This window comes from Bos javanicus, chromosome 22 (genome assembly GCF_032452875.1).
Source record: "Bos javanicus breed banteng chromosome 22, ARS-OSU_banteng_1.0, whole genome shotgun sequence".
Taxonomy (NCBI): domain Eukaryota; kingdom Metazoa; phylum Chordata; class Mammalia; order Artiodactyla; family Bovidae; genus Bos; species Bos javanicus.
Genome location: NC_083889.1, coordinates 12,972,654 through 12,994,359, shown reverse-complemented (window position 1 = coordinate 12,994,359; position 21,706 = coordinate 12,972,654). Strand labels below are relative to the sequence as shown.

Below are 21,706 nucleotides of genomic sequence, written 5' to 3'. Positions count from 1 at the left end.
ATTTGCATTTCTCTAATAATTAGTGATATTAAGCATCTTTTCATGTGCTTTTTTTTTTTTTTTTGTCATCTGTATGTCATCTTTGGAGAAAAACCTATTTAGATCTTCCGCCCATTTTTGACTGGTTTTCTGTGTATACTGAGCTGCATAAGCTGCTTGTATATTTTGAAGATTAATCCCTTGTCAGTTGCTTCACTTACAAATATTTTCTCCCATTCTGTGGGTTGTCTTTTCAGTTTATGGTTTACTTTGCTGTGCAAAAGTTTTTAAGTTTAATGAGGTCCTGTTTATTTTTGTTTTCATTCATTACTCTGGGAGGGAGATCTAAAAAGATGCTGCAGTTTGTCGGTGTTCTGCCTATGTTTTCCTCTAAGAGTTTTATAGATTCTAGTCTTACACTTAAATCTTTAACTCATTTTGCGTTTATTTCTGCATGTTGTGTTAGAGAATGTTCTAATTTCATTCTTTTACAGGTACCTGTTCAGTTTTCCCAGCACCGCTTATTGACGAGAGTGTCTTTTCCCCACTGTATATTCTTGCCCCCTTCGTTGTGGATTAACTGACCATAGGTACACTGGTTTATTTCTGGGCTTTGTATCCTGTTCCACTGATGTATATTTCTGTTTTTGTGCCAGTACCATACTGTTTTGATGATTGGAGTTTTGCAGTATATTCTAAAGTCAGGGGCCCTGATTCCTACAACTGATTCCTGATTTTTTCTCAGGATTGCTTTGCCTATTCAGGGTCGTTTGTGTTTCCATACAAATTAAGAAAATTTTTTGTACTAGTTCTGTGAAAAATGCCATTGATAATTTAATCCGATCAGATCAGATCAGTCGCTCAGTCGTGTCCGACTCTTTGCGACCCCATGAATCGCAGCACGCCAGGCCTCCCTGTCCATCACCAACTCCTGGAGTTCACTCAGACTCACATCCATCGAGTCAGTGATGCCATCCAGCCATCTCATCCTCTGTCGTCCCCTTCTCTTCCTGCCCTCAATCCCTCCCAGCATCAGAGTCTTTTCCAATGAGTCAACTTCGCATGAGGTGGCCAAAGTACTGGAGTTTCAGCTTTAGCATCATTCCCTCCAAAAAATTCCCAGGGCTGATCTCCTTTAGAATGGACTGGTTGGATCTCCTTGCAGTCCAAGGGACTCTCAAGAGTCTTCTCCAATACCACAGTTCAAAAGCATCAATTCTTCGGCCCTCAGCCTTCTTCACAGTCCAACTCTCACATCCATACATGACCACTGGAAAAACCATAGCCTTGACTAGACGAACATTTGTTGGCAAAGTAATGTCTCTGCTTTTGAATATGCTATCTAGGTTGATCATAACTTTCCCTCCAAGGAGTAAGCGTCTTTTTAATTTCATGGCTGCAGTCACCATCTGTAGTGATTTTAGAGCCCAGAAAAATAAAGTCTGACACTGTTTGCACTGTTTCCCCATCTATTTCCCATGAAGTGGTGGGACCAGATGCCATGATCTTTGTTTTCTGAATGTTGAGCTTTAAGCCAACTTTTTCACTCTCCACTTTTACTTTCATCAAGAGGCTTTTGAGTTCCTCTTCACTTTCTGCCATAAGGGTGGTATCATCTGCATATCTGAGGTTATTGATATTTCTACCAGCAGTCTTGATTCCAGCTTGTGTTTCTTCCAGTCCAGCGTTTCTCATGATGTACTCTGCATATAAGTTAAATAAACAGGGTGACAATATACAGCCTTGATGAACTCCTTTTCCTATTTGGAACCAGTCTGTTGTTCCATGTCCAGTTCTAACTGTTGCTTCCTGACCTGCATACAAATTTCTCAAGAGGCAGGTCAGGTGGTCTGGTATTCCCATCTCTTTCAGAATTTTTCACAGTTTATTGTGATCCACACAGTCAAAGGCTTTGGCATAGTCAATAAAACAGAAATAGATGTTTTTCTGGAACTCTCTTGCTTTTTCTATGATCCAGCGGATGTTGGCAATTTGATCTCTGGTTCCTCTGCCTTTTCTAAAACCAGCTTGAACATCAGGAAGTTCACGGTTCACATATTGCTGAAGCCTGGCTTGGAGAATTTTGAGCATGACTTTACTAGCGTGTGAGATGAGTGCCATTGTGCGGTAGTTTGAGCATTCTTTGGCATTGCCTTTCTTTGAGATTGGAATGAAAACTGACCTTTTCCAGTCCTGTGGCCACTGCTGAGTTTTCCAAATTTGCTGGCATATTGAGTGCAGCACTTTCACAGCATCATCTTTCAGGATTTGGAATAGCTCAACTGGAATTCCATCACCTCCACTAGCTTTGTTCATAGTGATGCTTTCTAAGGCCCACTTGACAACACATTCCAGGATGTCTGGCTCTAGGTCAGTGATCACACCATCGTGATTATCTGGGTCGTGAAGATCTTTTTTGTACAGTTCTTCTGTGTATTCTTGCCATCTCTTCTTAATATCTTCTGCTTCTGTTAGGTCCATACCATTTCTGTCCTTTATTGAGCTCATCTTTCCATGAAATGTTCCTTTGGTATCTCTGATTTTCTTGAAGAGATTCCTAGTCTTTCCCATTCTGTTTTTTTCCTCTATTTCTTTGCATTGATCGCTGAAGAAGGCTTTCTTATGTCTCCTTGCTATTCTTTGGAACTCTGCATTCAGATGTTTATATCTTTCCTTTTCTCCTTTGCTTTTTGCTTCTCTTCTTTTCACAGCTATTTATAAGGCCTCCCCAGACAGCCATTTTGCTTTTTTGCATTTCTTTTCTATGGGAATGGTCTTGATCCCTGTCTCCTGTACAATGTCACGAACCTCATTCCATAGTTCATCAGGCACTCTATCTATCAGATCTAGGCCCTTAAATCTATTTCTCACTTCCACTGTATAATCATAAGGGATTTGATTTAGGTCATACCTGAATGGTCTAGTGGTTTTCCATACTTTCTTCAATTTCAATCTGAATTTGGCAATAAGGAGTTCATGGTCTGAGCCACAGTCAGCTCCTGGTCTTGTTTTTGCTGACTGTATAGAGCTTCTCTATCTTTGGTTGCAAAGAATATAATCAATCTGATTTCGGTGTTGACCATCTGGTGATGTCCATGTATAGAGTCTTCTCTTGTGTTGTTGGAAGAGGGTGTTTGTTATGACCAGTGCATTTTCTTGGCAAAACTCTATTAGTCTTTGCCCTGCTTCATTCCGTATTCCAAGGCCAAATTTGCCTGTTACTCCAGGTGTTTCTTGACTTCCTACTTTTGCATTCCAGTCCCCTATAATGAAAAGGACATCTTTTTTGGGTGTTAGTTCTAAAAGGTTTTGTAGGTCTTCATAGAACCGTTCAACTTCAGCTTCTTCAGCGTTACTGGTTGGGGCATAGACTTGGATTACTGTGATATTGAATGGTTTGCCTTGGAAACAAACAGAGATCATTCTGTCGTTTTTGAGATTGCATCCAAGTACTGCATTACAGACTCTTTTGTTGACCATGATGGCTACTCCATTTCTTCTGAGGGATTCCTGCCCGCAGTAGTAGATATAATGGTCATCTGAGTTAAATTCACCCATTCCAGTCCATTTCAGTTCACTGATTCCTAGAATGTCGACATTCACTCTTGCCATCTCTTGTTGACCACTTCCAATTTGCCTTGATTCATGGACCTGACATTCCAGGTTCCTATGCAATATTGCTCTTTACAGCATCAGACCTTGCTTCTGTCACCAGTCACATCCACAGCTGGGTATTGTTTTTGCTTTGGCTCCATCCCTTCATTCTTTCTGGAGTTATTTCTCCACTGATCACCAGTAGCATATTGGGCACCTACTGACCTGGGGAGTTTCTCTTTCAGTATCCTATCATTTTGCCTTTTCATACTGTTCATGGGGAATAGGGATTACATAGAATCTGTAGGTTTCCTTGGGTAGTATAGTCATTTTGACAGTAGTGATTCTTCTAATCCAAGAACATGGTATATCTTTCCATCTGTGTCATCTTCAATTTCTTCCATCAGTGTCTTACAATTTTCAGAGGACAAGTCCATTGTCTCCTTGCTGCTGCTAAGTCACTTCAGTCGTGTCTGACTCTGTGTGACCACATAGACAGCAGCCCACCAGGCTCCCCCATCCCTTGGATTCTCCAGGCAAGAACACTGGAGTGGGTTGCCATTTCCATCTCCAATGCATGAAAGTGAAAAGTGAAAGTGAAGTCGATCAGTCGTGTCTGACTCTTGGCGACCCCATGGACTGCAGCCTACCAGGCTCCTCCATCCATGGGATTTTCCAGGCAAGAGTACTGGTCTCCTTAGGTAGGTGTATTCCTGGGTATTCTTTTTCTATGTGATGATAAATGTGATTGCTTCCTTAATTCCTCTTTCTGGTCTTTTGTTGTTAGTGTATAGAAATGCAAGAGATTTTTGTGTATTAATTTTGTATCCTGCAACTTTACTGAATTCATTGATGAGCTCTAGTAGTTTTCTGGTAGCGTCTTTGGACTTTTCAATGTATAATATCATGTCATCTGGATTATTTTAAATGATAATGAGTTGCATTTAAGCAATACAGTGAGTTTAGATATTCCTACTAATTGTGGAGGGGAGGGAAGGTGCAGATCTCCTGACATTTAACTGAATATTTAACTACACTGGAAAACAAAACCTAAACAAGAGACACACTGTCACGGCTGAGGAAACGGGATGAGACTGCCAGTGTTCATTCGCTGTGTTGCTTTATGTAACATGCTTAACTCCTAAAGACTTGATGCTTCGTTGATAAAGCAGGTTATACTTGAATTCAGGACTGATTTTTAAGTTTCATGTTAGCTCTAAAATTCCATCATCTATCCTGGGATATTCTTTCTCAACTTCAAAGTTTGATACTGTCAGTTCTAGGACAGGGTTCCAATAGTTAAAGGGGAGGCATGAAGAACAGGTCAAGTTTTTCTGACCAGAGGCATCCTCCACCATTCTCAATAACGACAGCAGTTCAGCAGAATCTCCTCTGTGTCAGGTGATACCGTAAGCACATCAGCAACACTATGGCCTTTCATGGCAGATTAGAGCAGAGTGAAGGGGCTCAGGGGTAGGGACTGGCCTATGTGATTCATGAAGCAGCAGCCCAGGAGGGAGGCCCGCCATACTATGGGTCTGCGACATGCAAGACTTTGGAAACCACTTTCATGGCAGAAAGATGTCTCCAGGAGAAAGCAAACACTCTGAGTGGCTGCATCTAAGGCCAGTTATTCCTGCTAGGGTGGCTGTGTATGTTCAGAACTTCTACCTCTATTTAAGTTTCCCCTTTGTGTTTATTCTGTCAAAAAAGAAAAGTGTGATTTTCACAAAACTCGCTCCTCTGCCCACTGGCCCATTTTCTATTTCATACAGAAATGCTTTGTTTCTATAATCAGAAAGAAACCAGAAAGCCTGCGGGGAAACAAATACACAGAACCACCATCCCAAATAAAAGGCATCAGAGTTTCTGAGTCTAAAGAAAAAACAAAACAAAACCATCCTGTCAGCCAAGAGTCTTCTCTGGCCACAGCAGGTCAACACACAAGTGAAGGTACAAATGAAGAGAGACATCAAAGGTCTAAATAATTAAGCATCAGCTACAAAACAAACACAAGCATTTCTATTCTGCCTGTAGAAAATCATCTGATAGCAAAAAAGGGGGAAAGTATCTTGCTTTAGGAAAAGCTAAACCATAAAAACCATTTGAATTTACCAAATAGATATGAATATTTAAAGAGAACTTTATTTAATTGATGAACCAGATACACCAGCCTAGAATAAGGCAAGAACAGACCTCACCTGAGTTCTCATGAGTCTTTACCATGTTCCCCGGGGTTTGTCCATGGGGCTTCACATCTACTGATTCATTTAACCCCCCCACATTCCAGGCAGATAGATATGTGCTTCCCTTGTGGCTCAGCTGGTAAAGAATCCACCTGCCAACTCAGAAGACTTGGATTCGATCCCTGGGTTAGGAAGAGGAAGAAGAAGAGAAAGCCCAGGACCTGCAGAAATGGGACTCAGAGATGTAGTGCTGGGAGGTAGACAACCCACAGCCATGGGAGGTCTGATTCCAGGCAGGGAGGAGATCTGGCAGGAGCACTCAGGTAGGCTCCAGCCCTGGGAAGGAGGGCAGTGGGGCAGGGGAACATGCAGGTAGGATCTGGGAGGCAACACAAAACCTTGTCCCTCCAACTAGGCCACCTTGGGAAGTGACGGAGCTCCGGGCATGTACATACCTGACATGGAATGGGGCAAAATCACAGCCCAGGCTGTGCAGGGAATGGACCCTGGTGGATGTGAGATGCTTAGCCAGGAAGATGGGAAAGGTAAGCTGAGCAGGGCAAGGTGGGAGCTGACTATGGATAACTGTCACAGATACAGGGGCTGACCACACACACAGGAACTTTGGGGGGAACCTGGGAGAGGCCAGGGATACATCATTCTAGTATTAACTCCAGAGGTGGCTGGAATCACAGATCCCGCCAACCTCCTAAGATCACCACACCTGGAAACCCAGGATCCGGCTAGATATATAGGAACCCGTACTCTGAGTAGCCTCAGGCCTAGGGGATAAGAATCAGTCGGAAGAGGAGGCTTGGGTCCTAGGCCCACGCACATGCATAGCTGATGCACGACGGGAGCCCATGAGTCAGGCCAGCGGGGGCCGGTGAACTGCAGAGGACTAGGACTTCCTCTGGGCCCCAGCTCTTCTGGGACTTCAAGGCATCAGTCAGATATCCAGCAAAGGAATCTCAAGGCTGGAGCAGAAATCTCCCATCTCAAAGAAGGCACTCAAAGAGTTATTCTGAGAGAGAAAGTGGTTCACAAATTTCCTTCACTATGACATCAGCTTAGAAACTGGTCCAGGAGATGGGCCTACTTTCTTTTTTCCCTCTATCTTCACTGACATTTATGTTTTGGAAGTATAGTTGATTTACAATGCTGTGTTAATTTCTGCTGAACAGTAAAGTGATTCAGATATATATATACACACACACACACATACACAGGCACATACATATATACTCTTTTTTAATATTCTTTCCCACTATAGTTTATCACAGGATATTGAATATGGTTCCCTGTGCTATACAGTAGGACCTTGCTATTTATCCATTCTATATATAATGGTTTGCATCTGCTAGCCCCAGCCTCCCAATCCCTTGACAACCACAAATCTGTTCTCTACATCCAAGAGTGTTTCTGTCCTGTACATAAGTTCATTTGTGTCGTATTTTTTCCACATGCAGGCAATATCACGATACCTGTGTTTCTCCGTGTCTTACTTCGCTTAATATGATGATCTCTAGGTCCATCCATATTGCTGCAAATGGCATTATTTCATTCTTTTTTATGGCTGAGCAGTCCATGGGGTCACTAAGAGTCAGACACGACTGAGCGACTTCACTTTCACTTTTCACTTTCATGCATTGGAGGAGGAAATGGCAACCCACTCTGGTGTTCTTGCCTGGAGAATCCCAGGGACGGGGGAGCCTGGTGGGCTGCCGTCTATGGGGTTGCACAGAGTCATACATGACTGAAGCGACTTAGCAGCAGCAGCAGCAGCATTTCACTGGAGACTTGTATCACATCTCCTTTATCTATTCATATGCTGATGGACATTTAGGTGGCTTCCGTGTCTTGGCTATCGTGAATAGTGCTGCCTTGAACATAGGGGTGCATGTATCTCTTTTAATTATAGTTTTGTCTGGGGATATGCCCAGGAGTGGGGATGCTGGGTCATACGGTAATTCTACTTGTAGTTTTCTGAGGAACCTCCATACTGTTTTCCATAGTAGCTGCACCAACTTAACATTTCTACCAACAGTACAGGAGGGTTTGAGATGGACCTATTTTCTTCAGGAGCTGAGTAAGGAGATGAAGGCAAGGGACAGGGCCCCCAAGGCAGGGGCCTGTTTCCAGGAACTGAAGAAGGTCATGGGGACAAGGAAGTTGTCATTCCAGTAGCACAGGGGGAAGGTGAAACTCTGATTTCTATACGGCCCATTTGTGTTCACCAACTCTGCATTTCAGGCCATTTCTGGCTAAGTGCTTGTGGCTATGCCTGAATTACTGTGGCTGAAGGAAGCTGCCTTCACAATAGCTGCAGAAACATTCCTTCTTACTCTCTTCCAAGTCCTGAATTCTGTGCACACCAAATGCCAAACAAATGCTTTCTGGAGCCAGAGATCTGAGGAATGAAAGTCCAGCCAAGAATTCGCACCACAAAAGCTTTATCAGAGCCCAGCAGCGTTGAGCCTCTAACATTGGGAGTGGGAAAGTAAATAATATCAGGAACTTTGAGCTACAAAAGCAATCTAGACTATTGTTATTAAAGAACATGGGATTATAGGGAGGAAGTATCCAGAACTGACAAATTAGTAACTGTACATCTTGAAGGGTGACAAATTAAAAAGAGCATCAGTATGATTCTTTTTCTGTTATAGGCACATCTGCAGCATCTAGCGAATTTAAGATTCCTTTAACTCTCTTGGCCATTCTTAAAAGCAGGCCCCCACAGGCAAATATGTGATAACTTATGGTTTTATGGTGCCAGAGACATTATATGAATCATGAATATGAGGCCATCCTAAGGCCACTTCATTATTTCAAAAGTCTTGACACAGACTTACTTCGTCAAGCATTAATTCCAAAGAAGTATCAAAGGATTTATTCTCTCCTGAGATGTGAGATGTGAGGCTGAGATGTGCAAACTCTCCGTGGTGAATGTGGCATGATCATAATGTGCTGTCCTTTCAAACTGCACAATAAAGCCAATACCAGGCGATCATTCTGAGATCACCTTCACATGGCAGATATGACAATTCTCCAGAGCAAAGGCCAGTGCACAGTTAGGTAGTGAAGACTTCCACTGGATCTTTCAGATACCTATGAACCTCATAAAGGAAAGGACTAGCCTTAAACAAAATTGGGGAAGAAAGCTTACTTTCTACTCCTATACATTCCAAATTGCTTAACACAGCATTCCAAACTACCGTTGGCCAATAAAAATATAATGTGAGATATATATATATATATATATATATATATACGGTCTTCTAGTAGTCATAATTTTAAAAAGTAGAAAAGAAACAGGTGAACTTAATTTTATTTTATACCTGACTTGGGCTCCAAAATCACTGCAGATGGTGACTGCAGCCATGAAATTAAAAGGCACTTGCTCCTTGGAAGGAAAGCTATGATAAACCTAGACAACATATTAAAGAGCAGAAACAAAAACTTTAAAGTTTGGGGAAAAAAATAAAGGCAGCGACATCACTTTGCTAACAAAGGTCCATATAGTCAAAGCTATGGTTTTTCCAGTAGTCATGTACGGATGTGAGAGCTGGACCATAAAATAGGCTGAGTGCTGAAGAACCGATGCTTTTGAACTGTGGTGCTGGAGAAAACTCTTGAGAGTCCCTTGGACAGCAAGGAGATCAAACCAGACAATCCTAAAGGAAATCAATCCTGAATGTTCATTGGAAGGACTGATGCTGAAGCTCCAATACTTTGGCTACCTGATGCAAAGAGTTGACTCATTGGAAAAGACCCTGATGCTAGGAAAGATCGAAAGCAAAAGGAGAAGAGGGTGGCAGAGAATGACATGGTTGGATAACATCACTGATTCAATGGACCTGAATTTGAGCAAACTCCAATAGATAGTAAAGGACAGGGAAGCCTGGCATACTGCAGTCCATGGGGTTGCAAAGAGTCGGACATGACTTAATGACTGAATAACAACAATACATTTTACTTAAAATGTAATTTTAGATTCATTTCAATGTGTTTTCAATATAAAATTATTAATGAGACAGTTTACATTCTTTTTCAAACTAGAGCTTTGAAATCCAGACTGTATTTCACATCTAGACTACACTTAACATTTGGATAAGCCAAAACATTAAGTGGCTAATAACTACTGTAATGCCCCAGCTACACTTCCCCGTATCCTGACTTAAACCCTACTAGGTTCCCATCCCTGGGAATTTTACCCCAGGTTCTAGGAAGCACAGGTACCAGATTTTCTAAGACAGCCCTAATTTCACCCATTCTGTCCCCGTGGCGCCTGGGTCACCTTTTTTTCAGTACCAAGGCAGTGTGCTGTCCTAGTTCTGGGGTGGCACTATCTAGGTTTGATCCTACCTTTCACTGTGTACAACCCGGGCCAGTTTTTAATTTCTTTTTAGACACTCACTTTCCCCATTTTGGAAATGGGTAGACGTAGTGCTCCTCCCAGGAAATGGCAACGCGCTCCAGTGTTCTTGCCTGCAGAATCCCAGGGACGGGGCAGCCTGGTGGGCTGCCGTCTATGGGGTCGCAAAGAGTCGGACACGACTGAAGCGACGCAGCAGCAGCAGCAGCAGTGCTTCTCCCAGAGTTTGCTGGGAATGAGAAGAGGTCATATTCCTGGAACACCACACTCTATTCCACATGATTAGCTGTGGTACAGAAAGAACTGTTGGCAAGTCACTTCGCCCACTGCCCCCCACCACAGCTCCTGATTGGGTTGAGGAAACATGTCCTTTTTTCTATCCTGTTGGCATTCCTGGCAGAGGGAATAGGCTCAGATGGCCAAAAAAAAAAAAAAAAAAAAAAACCTGCCTGCAATGAGGGAGACCTGGGTTCGATCCCTGGGTCAGGAAGATCCCCTGGAGGAGGGCCTGGCAACCCACTCTAGTATTCTCCAGAATCCCATGAACAGAGGAGCCTGGTGGGCTACAGTCCGTGGGGTTGCAAAGAGTCAGACATGACAGAGTGGGTAATACACAGGATGCTCCCTGCCGCCCAGACCTTTGTCTCAATCCACTTTAAAAATCCTGTCTGTTTTCCAGGATCAAATCAAATGCACCTCTCCTTGAGGAAGTCCTTCCTTTCTCCTACTTCCCACCTCCAAGATGAAAGTATTCCCATGGGTCTGTTTTTCTCACTCTGCATAGCATCCTAATTATTCATATCAGACTTAGTTCACCTTCTGGACTTTTCCCCAGGGGTTAAGGCACTTACTAATTTTGTGAACCTTTCTCTCCCTCCCCTACCCTTTCATCCCCCTCCCATTTCCCCAGGAGGCTCCTGACATTCAGTATATGATTTTGAAGCAAATGAATGGATATTCAATAGCTTTGATTTAATATATGTGACCTTTTCATTATTAAAAGTATCAGTACTAAGTAAAAAGGCGATTTAAAAAATCTGTGCAGTCCCTTATAGCTTGAGATTGATACTCTTTATCCTACTCACGTCCCACTCTGAGGTCCCCACACCTGCCCTACACAAGCCTCCGGGACTGCTCCCAGTGTCTCTGCATTGCTGGGCCTTCCCCGTCAAAAGGTGACTCAAACAGAGCTGTGTCTGCCCTTCCACTCCACAGAGTGCACCCGCTTTCGGCTCTGTCATTTCGGAGCCCCGCCAGGTGACTGGCCAGTCAACCTGATCCAGCAGTGCAGAGGAAGGAATCCTGCCTTGCAGCACCCCCTCTCTGCAGCAGATGCATCACCTGGACAGGTGAATGCCACAGCATTCCTGCAGCATCTCCGGGGCTACCCAGGGCAGTGAGGAAGTGCAGGACAGATGCACTCTGTGAACGCATGGTAATTTCATAAACCACGGGGCCTATGTATTCCAACTGAGTGAAGACAAGGCAATCTGACCTCCAGCTTCAAAGAAGGACATGACTAGGAGTGTTTGTTAATTCATTCCATAAATGTAAATGTCCAGACTAGGGACCCTGAAAGCAAGGGCATTTTACTTTTTGAAAAAGAAACTTCTTGAAAAATTAAATTCGTGTGATAAAATTTTAATTTGTTTAAAATGAATTTTGAATGAAGAAAGATCACTAACTCATTTCATTAAAAGCTCTGTGTTCTTTCTATTTAATAAAATCATAACTGAACCTTAAAGAGGTTTCTGTATAACAGACTAGAAACACAAAGCTTTTCTAATTGAGGGAGATGCTCTGCTTTCCTGCAGTGGGCCTTCCACACGCCCTGGCAGCTTTTAGTTACTTTCTCACAACACTTAGATCTGACTCTTGGGGGATGGATGATTGCCCTCACACCCTGTCACCGAGGTGCAGAGAGGGTGCAGGCTATGTCAGCAAGTGAGTGACAGAAACAGGTCTCCAAGTGCATTAATCCTCTTCTTAACACAGGCCAAAGGAGGAGGAATTTACATACTGTAGCTGCTGGGCTGCAGGCACTGAGCCTCTCAGAGAAAGACTAGACGGGAAGTGCCCTGCCACTCACGCTCCATCCTCCCCTCCCTTCCTTCCCCTGGCCTGGCCTTGCCTGAGCCCAGCAGTCCTTGGCAGGCAGAAGAACACTCTCAGTTCAGCAAACCCTGACAATTAATGGCCAGTCGCATTACGGGAAACCATTTCATCAAATCTAACCCCTGCTCCCCCACAGACCAAGTCCATTAGAGCAGCAGCAAATCCTTGGAAGTTATCCAGATGCTAACTAGCTTCTGGCCAGCACATTTTAAATGAGAAATTTTAAACGCTGTGGCTATCTCATAAACATCTCAGTCTGAACACCAGAGTGCCATGCAATTAACACTCATTTTTAAAACCACTTTGTAAACGTGCCTGACAATATAAAATCACAGAGTATAAATTATGATCCTACTGTAAGTCAGGAGATATTTCCACAGGTGTCTTATAGTATATGAGATGGCAGAAGACCAGGAGCCGAGGGTCCAGGCCAGGCTCTACCCACTAACAGCGTGTTCACCCCACAAGCCTCCTTCTACAGCTATAAAGTCAAGGTCCCTTTCAGCTCCCAGAAACTGTATTAGTCAAAGTCATACTAGACTATGCTGCTGTAACAAATAAACCCCAAGGCCTCAGTGACTTATCTCACCAAGAGTTTTTCTTTCCAGCACAAAGTCATCAGAAACTCCCCTCCATCCAGTGTTTTGGAGGTCATCAGAAACTCCCCTCCATCCAGTGTTTTGGAGGTCAGGCTCCCTCCAGCTAACGATGAGGTAAACAGCAGTAGAAGGACCTTTAAGGTCCACATCTGTGTGACCCGAGCATGCTCTGGTCACACAGGGAGCCCTTTATGTCTGCACCTCCCCATGCTCTGGCTGCACACAGGGAGCCCTTTATGTCTGCACCTCCCCAGGCTCCTCTGTGGCCCTGACCAGCAAGGAAGTTGCTGTGGCCAGTGAGTTCCAGATGGCAGACTTAACACTTGGTGGCCTTTCCGCCTTCCCAAGACTTATTTAAAATGACAGCAAGGAAATACAAATGCAATTGATTCATAAAAGTAAACAGAAAAGGAGGAGACCAATCAGCCACCTACAGATTTCAGTGCAGTTCTGAAAGAGGAAGCAGCGAACTCCATTTTCAATCATAATGACTATTGATTTTCAACAGTAGTGTCAACCTCTGAATAAAACAAGAAAGGCTCAAATTTATGTTTGCAGAACAGTACCCGAATGGCCTCAACCTTGAATACATAAGAATAAAGGTACCGCGTGGACAGATGTGAGATGAAGAAACTGGAAGGGGTGGTAGACAGAAGGTAGGAACATCATATGAATCCTCGTGCTGCCAGACCAAGAAAGGAGCATGAACACACATGGAACGAGACAGGTTTCAAATGTACATTTGAAAGATAACCAATAGAAAACCAAACCACAGATAATAACAAGCAAGAAACCAAAGGTAAAGTACTCTAAGTAAGTAAGCAAAGTCCCCACTATTCAGAGCAGAAAAATGAAAGACTACCTAAAATTGATACATCAAGAAATAGCAACATACCCACATATTTTAAATTTACAGATTTAAATTTAAGGCTAGGAGGACTACAGGATTAAGGATAAAACTAATCAAACATGGAGCAGAGGACTGGCGCTTTTCATCTCAGTGTTCTTTATCATTTTGTTTTTTACTATTTGCATGAAATCATCTGATGAAAGACAAGGAATAAAATGAATCAAGTATAATATGTATTTTCTACACATTTACCTGATTCATCTAGACCCCAAGCACCTGGAGGAAGGAGCAGGGTCAACATGTCTTTTGTTCTCTGATGTGCTCCATCCATAGCTTTAATACTATGGTGTGTCCTAGAAAAGGAAATCAACACTGTATTGAAGTTGTACATAAGTACCCCGTACTCTGCTGCTGCTGCACGTCCACAGTTCTCAGGCCTGCCCAGTCCTCTGCCTTCCCCCTAACTTGTCCTACTATACATATAGTCTTTAATGGGATTAGATGTTCGATATACCACATCCCCAGTGCTTCAGCTTATAGTTTCAGTGATACGGGGCCCACAGAGTCACGTTATATAGGAAGACCTCTGACTGTGTATATGCGCAGGAGCTGATATACCCAATGGTGGTGTGACTCTGCTCATTAGAGGGTGTGGTGGAGAGTGGGAGACAGGAGTCTCCTACTTGCACCGAAGAACAGTTTTGAAAAGGCTTGATCCAATCTATATAATTCAGAGAATGTGGGAAACAGAATTGGCTCTATCCCAGTTAACTGTGTGATGCTGAGAAAGCTCTGTAACCTCTCTGTGCTTTGGTGCCTTCATGTACATGGGGACCCTCCTTATGGGAACTTCTATGAGGAATCAGTAATAATGAAATAATGATGGATAATAATACTGGAAACTGCAGTGCACCCAGACTGCTTCATGTCTTCTAGTTGTCTTTCCATTAGTTTATTTCAGTGACCTAATTGTGTTGAACTCTTCAGCCCCTGCCCGCTCTGTCTCACCATCATGTGTTCTGAGGGCATTTAATTCACACTTTCACCACCTATATATTCAGCACACTTAATGTCAGCACTGAAGAACAGATCATTAGAAACACTGTGTAACCTCTACACCTGACACCTACCCTCACAAAAACCTAACCGGAGAAATTAGGTAAATAAAGAGCAGCTGTCCAGGAGAAAAGAAACACAATTCAATTTGAAATCTTAGAAGAAAAATACTCTATTCTGAATCTTATGCTCATTGCCGCAAAAATTAAAGAATTCAAAGACACCTTCTGTATCATAGCTTCCAAGACTCTTCCACGTCTCCTAAACCCAGGCAATGCAGAGAGGCAAGGAAAGGTTTGCCCACTGCAGTGGTTTTGAGTCTGGATTTCCTACGTGTGGTTCAAACTTAGGATACTGCTTGGACTTTGTTCCACCACTGCACTCTCCCTGGCTCCCTCCCTTCTAGCTTCTCTGGAAACACAGAGGCGCATTCCTGAATCAGAAGCCGACATCTGTTGTTGCCTCCACCCTGCTTGATGTCACCCCAGAGAGCAGCCCAGCACTCCCTCACCTCCTTCAAGACCACAGAGGTCTTCCCTGAGCAGCCCATGCACTAAAGAGCCCCCTGCCCATCCCCAGCCAGTCTCTGCCCCCATTTCTCCGCTTCATTCTTTTTCGTGGCTCTCATCACCTAATACATACAAGTATATTTTTATTTATTTACATCCTCTCTCTCTGCCCTCCCTCTAGGGCAGCACTAGCCAATTGAAATATAATGTGAGACATGTTTAATTTTAAATTTTCTAGTACCCAAACTAAAAAAGAAGTAAACATAAGCAGGGAAAATTAATTTTAATGTTTCTTCTTTAACCTCATGTATCCAAAAATTGGTGTTTCAAAATGTAGTCAACATAAAAATTATTAATGAGGTAGCTTACATTTTTTGGTACTAAAATTTGGAGATCTGGTGTGTGTTACAGTTATAGTGCAAGTCAACTCAGACTCACCCCATTATAAGTGCACAAAGCCATGTGTGGTCGATGGCTATAGTGTGGGTAGTATAGCTCTGAAATATAAACTCCATGGGGTGAAGGCTCGTTTGGCTCACTGTTATGTACCCAACAGCTAGAACAGTGTCTGGCACATGGGATTTTTTAAGTGTAGTTGATTTACAATGTTGTGTTAATTTCCGCTGCATAGCAAAGTGACTTCAGTTATACATACACACACACATACACACACACACACTTTCCTTTTTAACTATTCTTTTCCATTATGGTTTATCATAGTATATTGAATATAATTCTCTGTGCTATATAGTAGGACCTTGTTTATCCATTCCATATACAAGAGTTTACACCTGCTAACCCCAACCTCCCATCCACACCATCCTGCCCAACCCCCCTCCCCCTGGGCAACCACAAGTCTGTTCTGTAAGTTTGAGAGTCTGTTTGTGTTCTGTAGATAGGTTCGTTTGTCTCATATTTTAGATTCCATGTATACGCGATATCATACGGTGCTTGTCTTTCTGACTTCCTTCACCTAGTACGCTAACTTCTAATCGCATCCATGTTGCTGCAAATGGCATCATTTCATTTCTTATATTGCATTATATATATGCACCGCATTGTGTTATCCACTCATCTGTCAACAGACACTCACTCCACTTGTTTGCATGTCTCGGCTATTTTGAACAGTATTTCTAGGAACACAGGGGTGCTTGTATCATTGTGGATTGAGTTTTGTCTAGATATATTCCAGGAGTGGGATTGCTGGACATATGGTAATTCTATTCTTAGCTTTCTGAGAATACTACTTTCCACAGTGCCTGGAACAACTTACATTCTCCAACAGTGCAAGAGAGTTCCCTTTCTTCCACATCCTCTCCAGCATTTGTTATCTGTAGACTTTCTAATGATGGTCATGCTGACCAGTGTGAGGTCATACACACTGTAGTTTTGATTTGCGTTTCTCTGAAACTCCAGTACTTTGGCCACCTCATGCGAAGAGTTGATTCATTGGAAAAGACTCTGATGCTGGGAGGGATTGGGGGCAGGAGGAGAAGGGGACGGCAGAGGATGAGATGGCTGGATGGCATCACTGACTCGATGGACGTGAGTCTCAGTGAACTCTGGGAGTTGGTGATGGACAGAGAGGCCTGGCATGCTGCGGTTCATGGGGTCGCAAAGAGTCAGACACGACTGAGCGACTGAACTGAACTGAACTGAACTGAATAATTAGCAATGTTGAGCATCTTTTCAAGTGCCTATTGGCCATTTATATTATTTCTTTGGAGAAATGTCTATTAATGCCTTCTGCTCGTTTTTCAACTGAGTTGTTTGTTTTTTTGTTGTTGAGTTGTATGAGCTATTTGTATATTTTGGAAATATACACCTGTCAGTCACACCACTGGCAAATATTTTCTCCTATTCTGTAGGTTGTCTTCATTTTGTTTATGGTTTCCTTTGCTGTGGAAAAGCTTGGAAGTTTGATTAGGTCCCATTTGTTTAGTTTTGTTTTTATTTCTATTGCCTTGGAAGAATGACCTAAGAAAACATTGGTATGATTTATATCAGAGAATGTTTTGCGTATGATCTCTTCTAGGAATCTCAGGATACCATACCTTATATTTAAGTCTTTAAGTCATTTTGAGTTTATTTTGTGTATAGTGTGAGGGTATGTTCTCATTTCAGTTTACACGTGCCTACCCAATTTTCCCAACTCTACTTGCTGAAGAGACTGTCTTTTTCCCATTGTATACTCCTGCTTCCTTTGTTGAAGATTGATTAACCAGAGGTCTGTGGGTTTATTTCTTGGCTCTCTATTCTGTTCCATTGATTCATAGTCTGTTTCTATGGCACATGGTTTTTAAATCAACTAACTATTTAACATATTTCTTGTCTTCCATCTAACAAGCACGTATTGAATATATACAATATGGGAAAAAAACATGGTAGAAATAAAGTTAATTACACGAGGGTGCTTACAAGAAATGGGGGTTACTCTTCTACAGAAACAGAAAGACTGAGAAACTCCAAGGGCAAAAGGAAACAACCCATGTCAGTTTTAAGCAGAGTGGGAAAGGGCATGATTCGAACTGAACTGGGGCACCACTCTGGAGAAGTAGAGACAGGATCATGGAGAAGTCACTGCAGTGACTGGGATGGACAGTCATGAAAGCTGGACTGGAAGCAGGTTGGGAGAGATACAGAGGAGGCAGAAGTAACAAGGCCGGGCCCTAGCCTGCATGAGAACCAAGTCAGGGAGGAATTATAAAGACAGGTTTTGAACTCAATGGCCAAGGAAGGAGACAGTACCATGACAAACCTGTGAGATCCTGAGAGATAACAGGTTTGTGGGGCTCTTCCTGGCAGGCCAGTATTGAAGATTTCATCTTCTAAGGCAGGGTATATGAGTTTGATCCCTGGTTGGGGAATGAAGATCCCACATGCCTTGTAGCCAGAAAATAAGAAACCCAAAACATAAAACAGAAATAATATTGTAACAAATTCAATAAAGACTTAAAAAAAAATGGTCCACATAAAAAAAAAAAAAGAAACCTTAAAAAAATTCAAACATAAAAACAAGTTTATGGAGGACAGGAGCTCATGAGGACTTGCCATCAGGTTCTAACACACAAACCCCAGCACATGACCGCATTTCCATCATTGTGACTTCTTCCAAATTTAGGCAGCACAGTACTTCCAAGAACATCCCACAAGAAAATATCAACTGCAGAGGAGTCAGAAGCCCCCCTCTCTGGGTCTCAGTTTTCCCTTCTATAAAATGAGGGGGCAAGGTTGAGTCAGGTATTCCCATCCCAGCCTGGAGATCATTCTCCTTGAATCAGGTGTTCAGAGCTCTCTTTCTGTGCCATAGTAGCCAAGAGCTCTAACAGAAGAGTATACAGCTATAAGTCTAATTCTCCCATTTATATAACACTTGGGTTATTCTTCAAGAGTACCTGGACAAGAAAATAAAAGCCAGGAGCAAGCTCAAAGCAGCTCTTGTCATCGCAAACTCCATCCATTCCACAGCTAATAATGTATCAGGTAGGCAGCCAAACAACAATGTTGACTGCCAGTGTGAACAGTCACATTCCTGAGCTGACATTGTGATGTCCAGCAGTGAAGCCAGTCAGCCTGACTATGGAGGGAAGGGCATTCTTTTTACATGTGTTTACATGATATAAACACTTTGAACACAGGGCTGACAGCAAGGAGCATCAGGAAGCCTGTTTCACTTGTCCACACGTGGTTCAATGTACCCAGGCGCAAAATAGCATCTCACCTGAGACGCTCTTCCTCTCTTTTTCGGAGATTGAAGTCTCGCTGGACCACCTGGAGAACATGCTCCGTTTCATCGTCGGTCAGACCAGACAGGTCCAGCTTCCTCCCCATGATTTAATACCAAACACAGACGGATGAGACAAGACCTGAGAAATCAAAGGAAAGACCACAAATTGAGGGCAAGAAAATAGTTCTCCATGGGTAAAATCAACCAATGTTGTTATTAAACAGAATTAAACACAGTGTTTATATAAGGTGGTTTCCTGCTCTGCTCTCATACTCAGCAAATATTTAGAGACAACTTCAGCAAGGCTGCAGAGAAAAAGTGACAGTAACTGATCATCAACACTGTTATTTATCCCAGTTCTTATATTAGAAAAAAAAACGATAAATTATTCTTTTCAATAAAATGAGGTGTACATGAGATCTGCTGTAAATTTCTGCAAAACGCCAAAAGACAATACCCAAAACTTCTCAAGTTCTGTGATTTGAAGTCTCAAATTGTAATTACACATAATTGCACGATAAAAAAAATCATACTTTAAAAAATATCCTCTATATCTCCTGAAGCTTTTATCACATGACTAAAATACAAACTAGAAATTGATAAACTCTCTTCTGCAAAAAAAAAAGTAAAATAATACTTTTAGACATTTTCTTAGCACCAGAAAATATATTTCAAAGAAACACCTCCCCAGAGGTGAATATCTAAAAATTATGGGAAACCACATTTTTAAAAAAAAATAATTTTTAGTGAATGGTTGCACCCAGTGGTAAAATTAAATAATTCCAGAAAAGTGCCCAGAATTGAAGGGCATCACAAACATAAATTCAAACAGTCTCCACAAAAATATCTGTGGAACCAATGCAGCAAGATTTCAAAAGCATTATTACATACCATAACCAAGTGAGTTTTATCTAAGCAATGTAAAAAAATCAGAGTAACCCACTACATTCGTAGAAAAAAAGGGAAAAATCATCCGATCATTTCAAGAGATACAGAAGAAGCATTTGACAAACTTCAGTACCCATTCATGATAGAAACCCTCTGAAAACTAAGACTAGAGAATATTCCCTCCATCATATAAAAGGCATTTAAAAAAGAAAAACAACAAAAACCTACAATTAGCATCAAATTCAGTGATGAAAGACTGACTGTTTCCCCCTAAGATCCGGAAAAAGGCAAGAATGACCACTCTTAGCACCTCCACTCAATACTGAATGTCTTTATTATACAGCTGCATTAATCAAGACTGAGTGGCATTGGCATACACGTGGGTGTAACAGCTGTCTAGTAACAGCATCACAGATGAGCTGGCTGAGATAACAGAGATGTATTTTCTCCCAGTTTTAAAGGCTAGAAGTCTGAGATCAGGATGTTGGCAGAGCTGACTTCTCCTGAAGTCCCTCTCCATGATTTACAGATGGTCATCTTCTGCCCATATCTTCCCATGGAGTTCCCTCTGTGCACACCTATGTCTTAATTTTTCCTTCTTATAAGGATTACCAATTGCATTGGAGTAGAGTCCACTCTAATACCATCATTTTAACTTAACTGCCACTTTAAATATTCTATCTCCAAATACAGTAAAAATCTGAGGTGCTCAGGTTAGGACTCCAACATATGAATTTATCTCAGCCTGTAACTCTTCACCCTTTGCACCCCCCTCCCCCAGAGAGCACGTCCTTCTCACATGTACATTACAATCACTTCATCCCAACAGCCACACAGCCACAAAAGTCTTAACCTATTCCAGCATCAATTCGAAGTCCAAAATCTAATCTCATTATCATCTCCATTAGGTATAGGTGATTCATCCTGAGGCAAAAATCCTTCCCCCTTGTGAACCTGTGGAAGCAGACAAGTTATTTGCTATCGGAGTAGAGTAGTAGGGTAGGCATTTGGAGAGACATTCCATTCTAGCAGGGAGAGGTTGGAAAGGAGAAAGAAGGCTTAGATCTCAAGCAAGTCTGAAAGCAGGGAAAATTCCATTAGGTTTTTTTTTTAAATTAAGTTATACTTGACATACTATATTAGTTTCAGCTGTAACACACAGTGATTCGATATTTTTATACATTATGAGATAATCACCACAAGTCCGGTTACCATCCAAAGTTGTTACAATATTATTGACTATATTCCCCATTTGTCATTTTTTCATGCATAATCTACTATTTGTTTATTTTTAATATTTTTATACCTATGTGTACTTTACATCTCTGTGACTTATTTTATAATTGGAGGTTTGTGCCTCATAATTCCCTTTGCCGATTTCATCTGTTCCCTCCACCCCCTCTCCTTCAGCAACCACCAGTTTGTTCCCTGTATTGATGAGTCTCCTTCTGTTTCATTTGTTTAAGGCTCAAGGATAGCTCTCTTTGGCTCTGTGCTCTGTCCTCCGAGTGCAGCAGGGCGGCGGGCTCACCCCCTTGGCCCTGGGTGTAGCCGCAGCAGCGTGGCCCACTCTCAGTAACTGAGGAGGGACAGTGCCCTCCCCAGGCCATGGGGACACTGACACCCCTGCAGACCTCTGTTTTATCTTCAGGATCATTCTTCCCTTTTCCTGATGGATGATGCATGTTGGTAGCCAAATAGCTCTACTGGCCCATCCTGTAGCCTCTCAGAAGTCCAGCAGCCTTCCCTCAGTTATCCTGTCTCTATTTAGTTTAAGCTGGCAGTGTTTCTGTCGATGTAAATTCTCCAAAACTTTGTCAGCTTCCCA

The 21,706-nt window shown here is 42.4% G+C and overlaps 1 protein-coding gene across 2 annotated transcripts in view; it reads right to left on the bottom strand.

Moving 5' to 3' along the window:
- MYRIP (myosin VIIA and Rab interacting protein) overlaps positions 1-21,706 on the bottom strand; it is a 230,431-nt gene that overhangs the window by 176,973 nt on the left and 31,752 nt on the right. For both annotated transcript variants that reach the window (XM_061396028.1, XM_061396029.1), the window contains exon 2: positions 18,985-19,129. In XM_061396028.1, coding sequence (XP_061252012.1) covers positions 18,985-19,094 — 110 coding nt within the window. In that variant the 5' untranslated portion in view covers positions 19,095-19,129. The remainder of the gene's footprint in view (positions 1-18,984; positions 19,130-21,706) is intronic.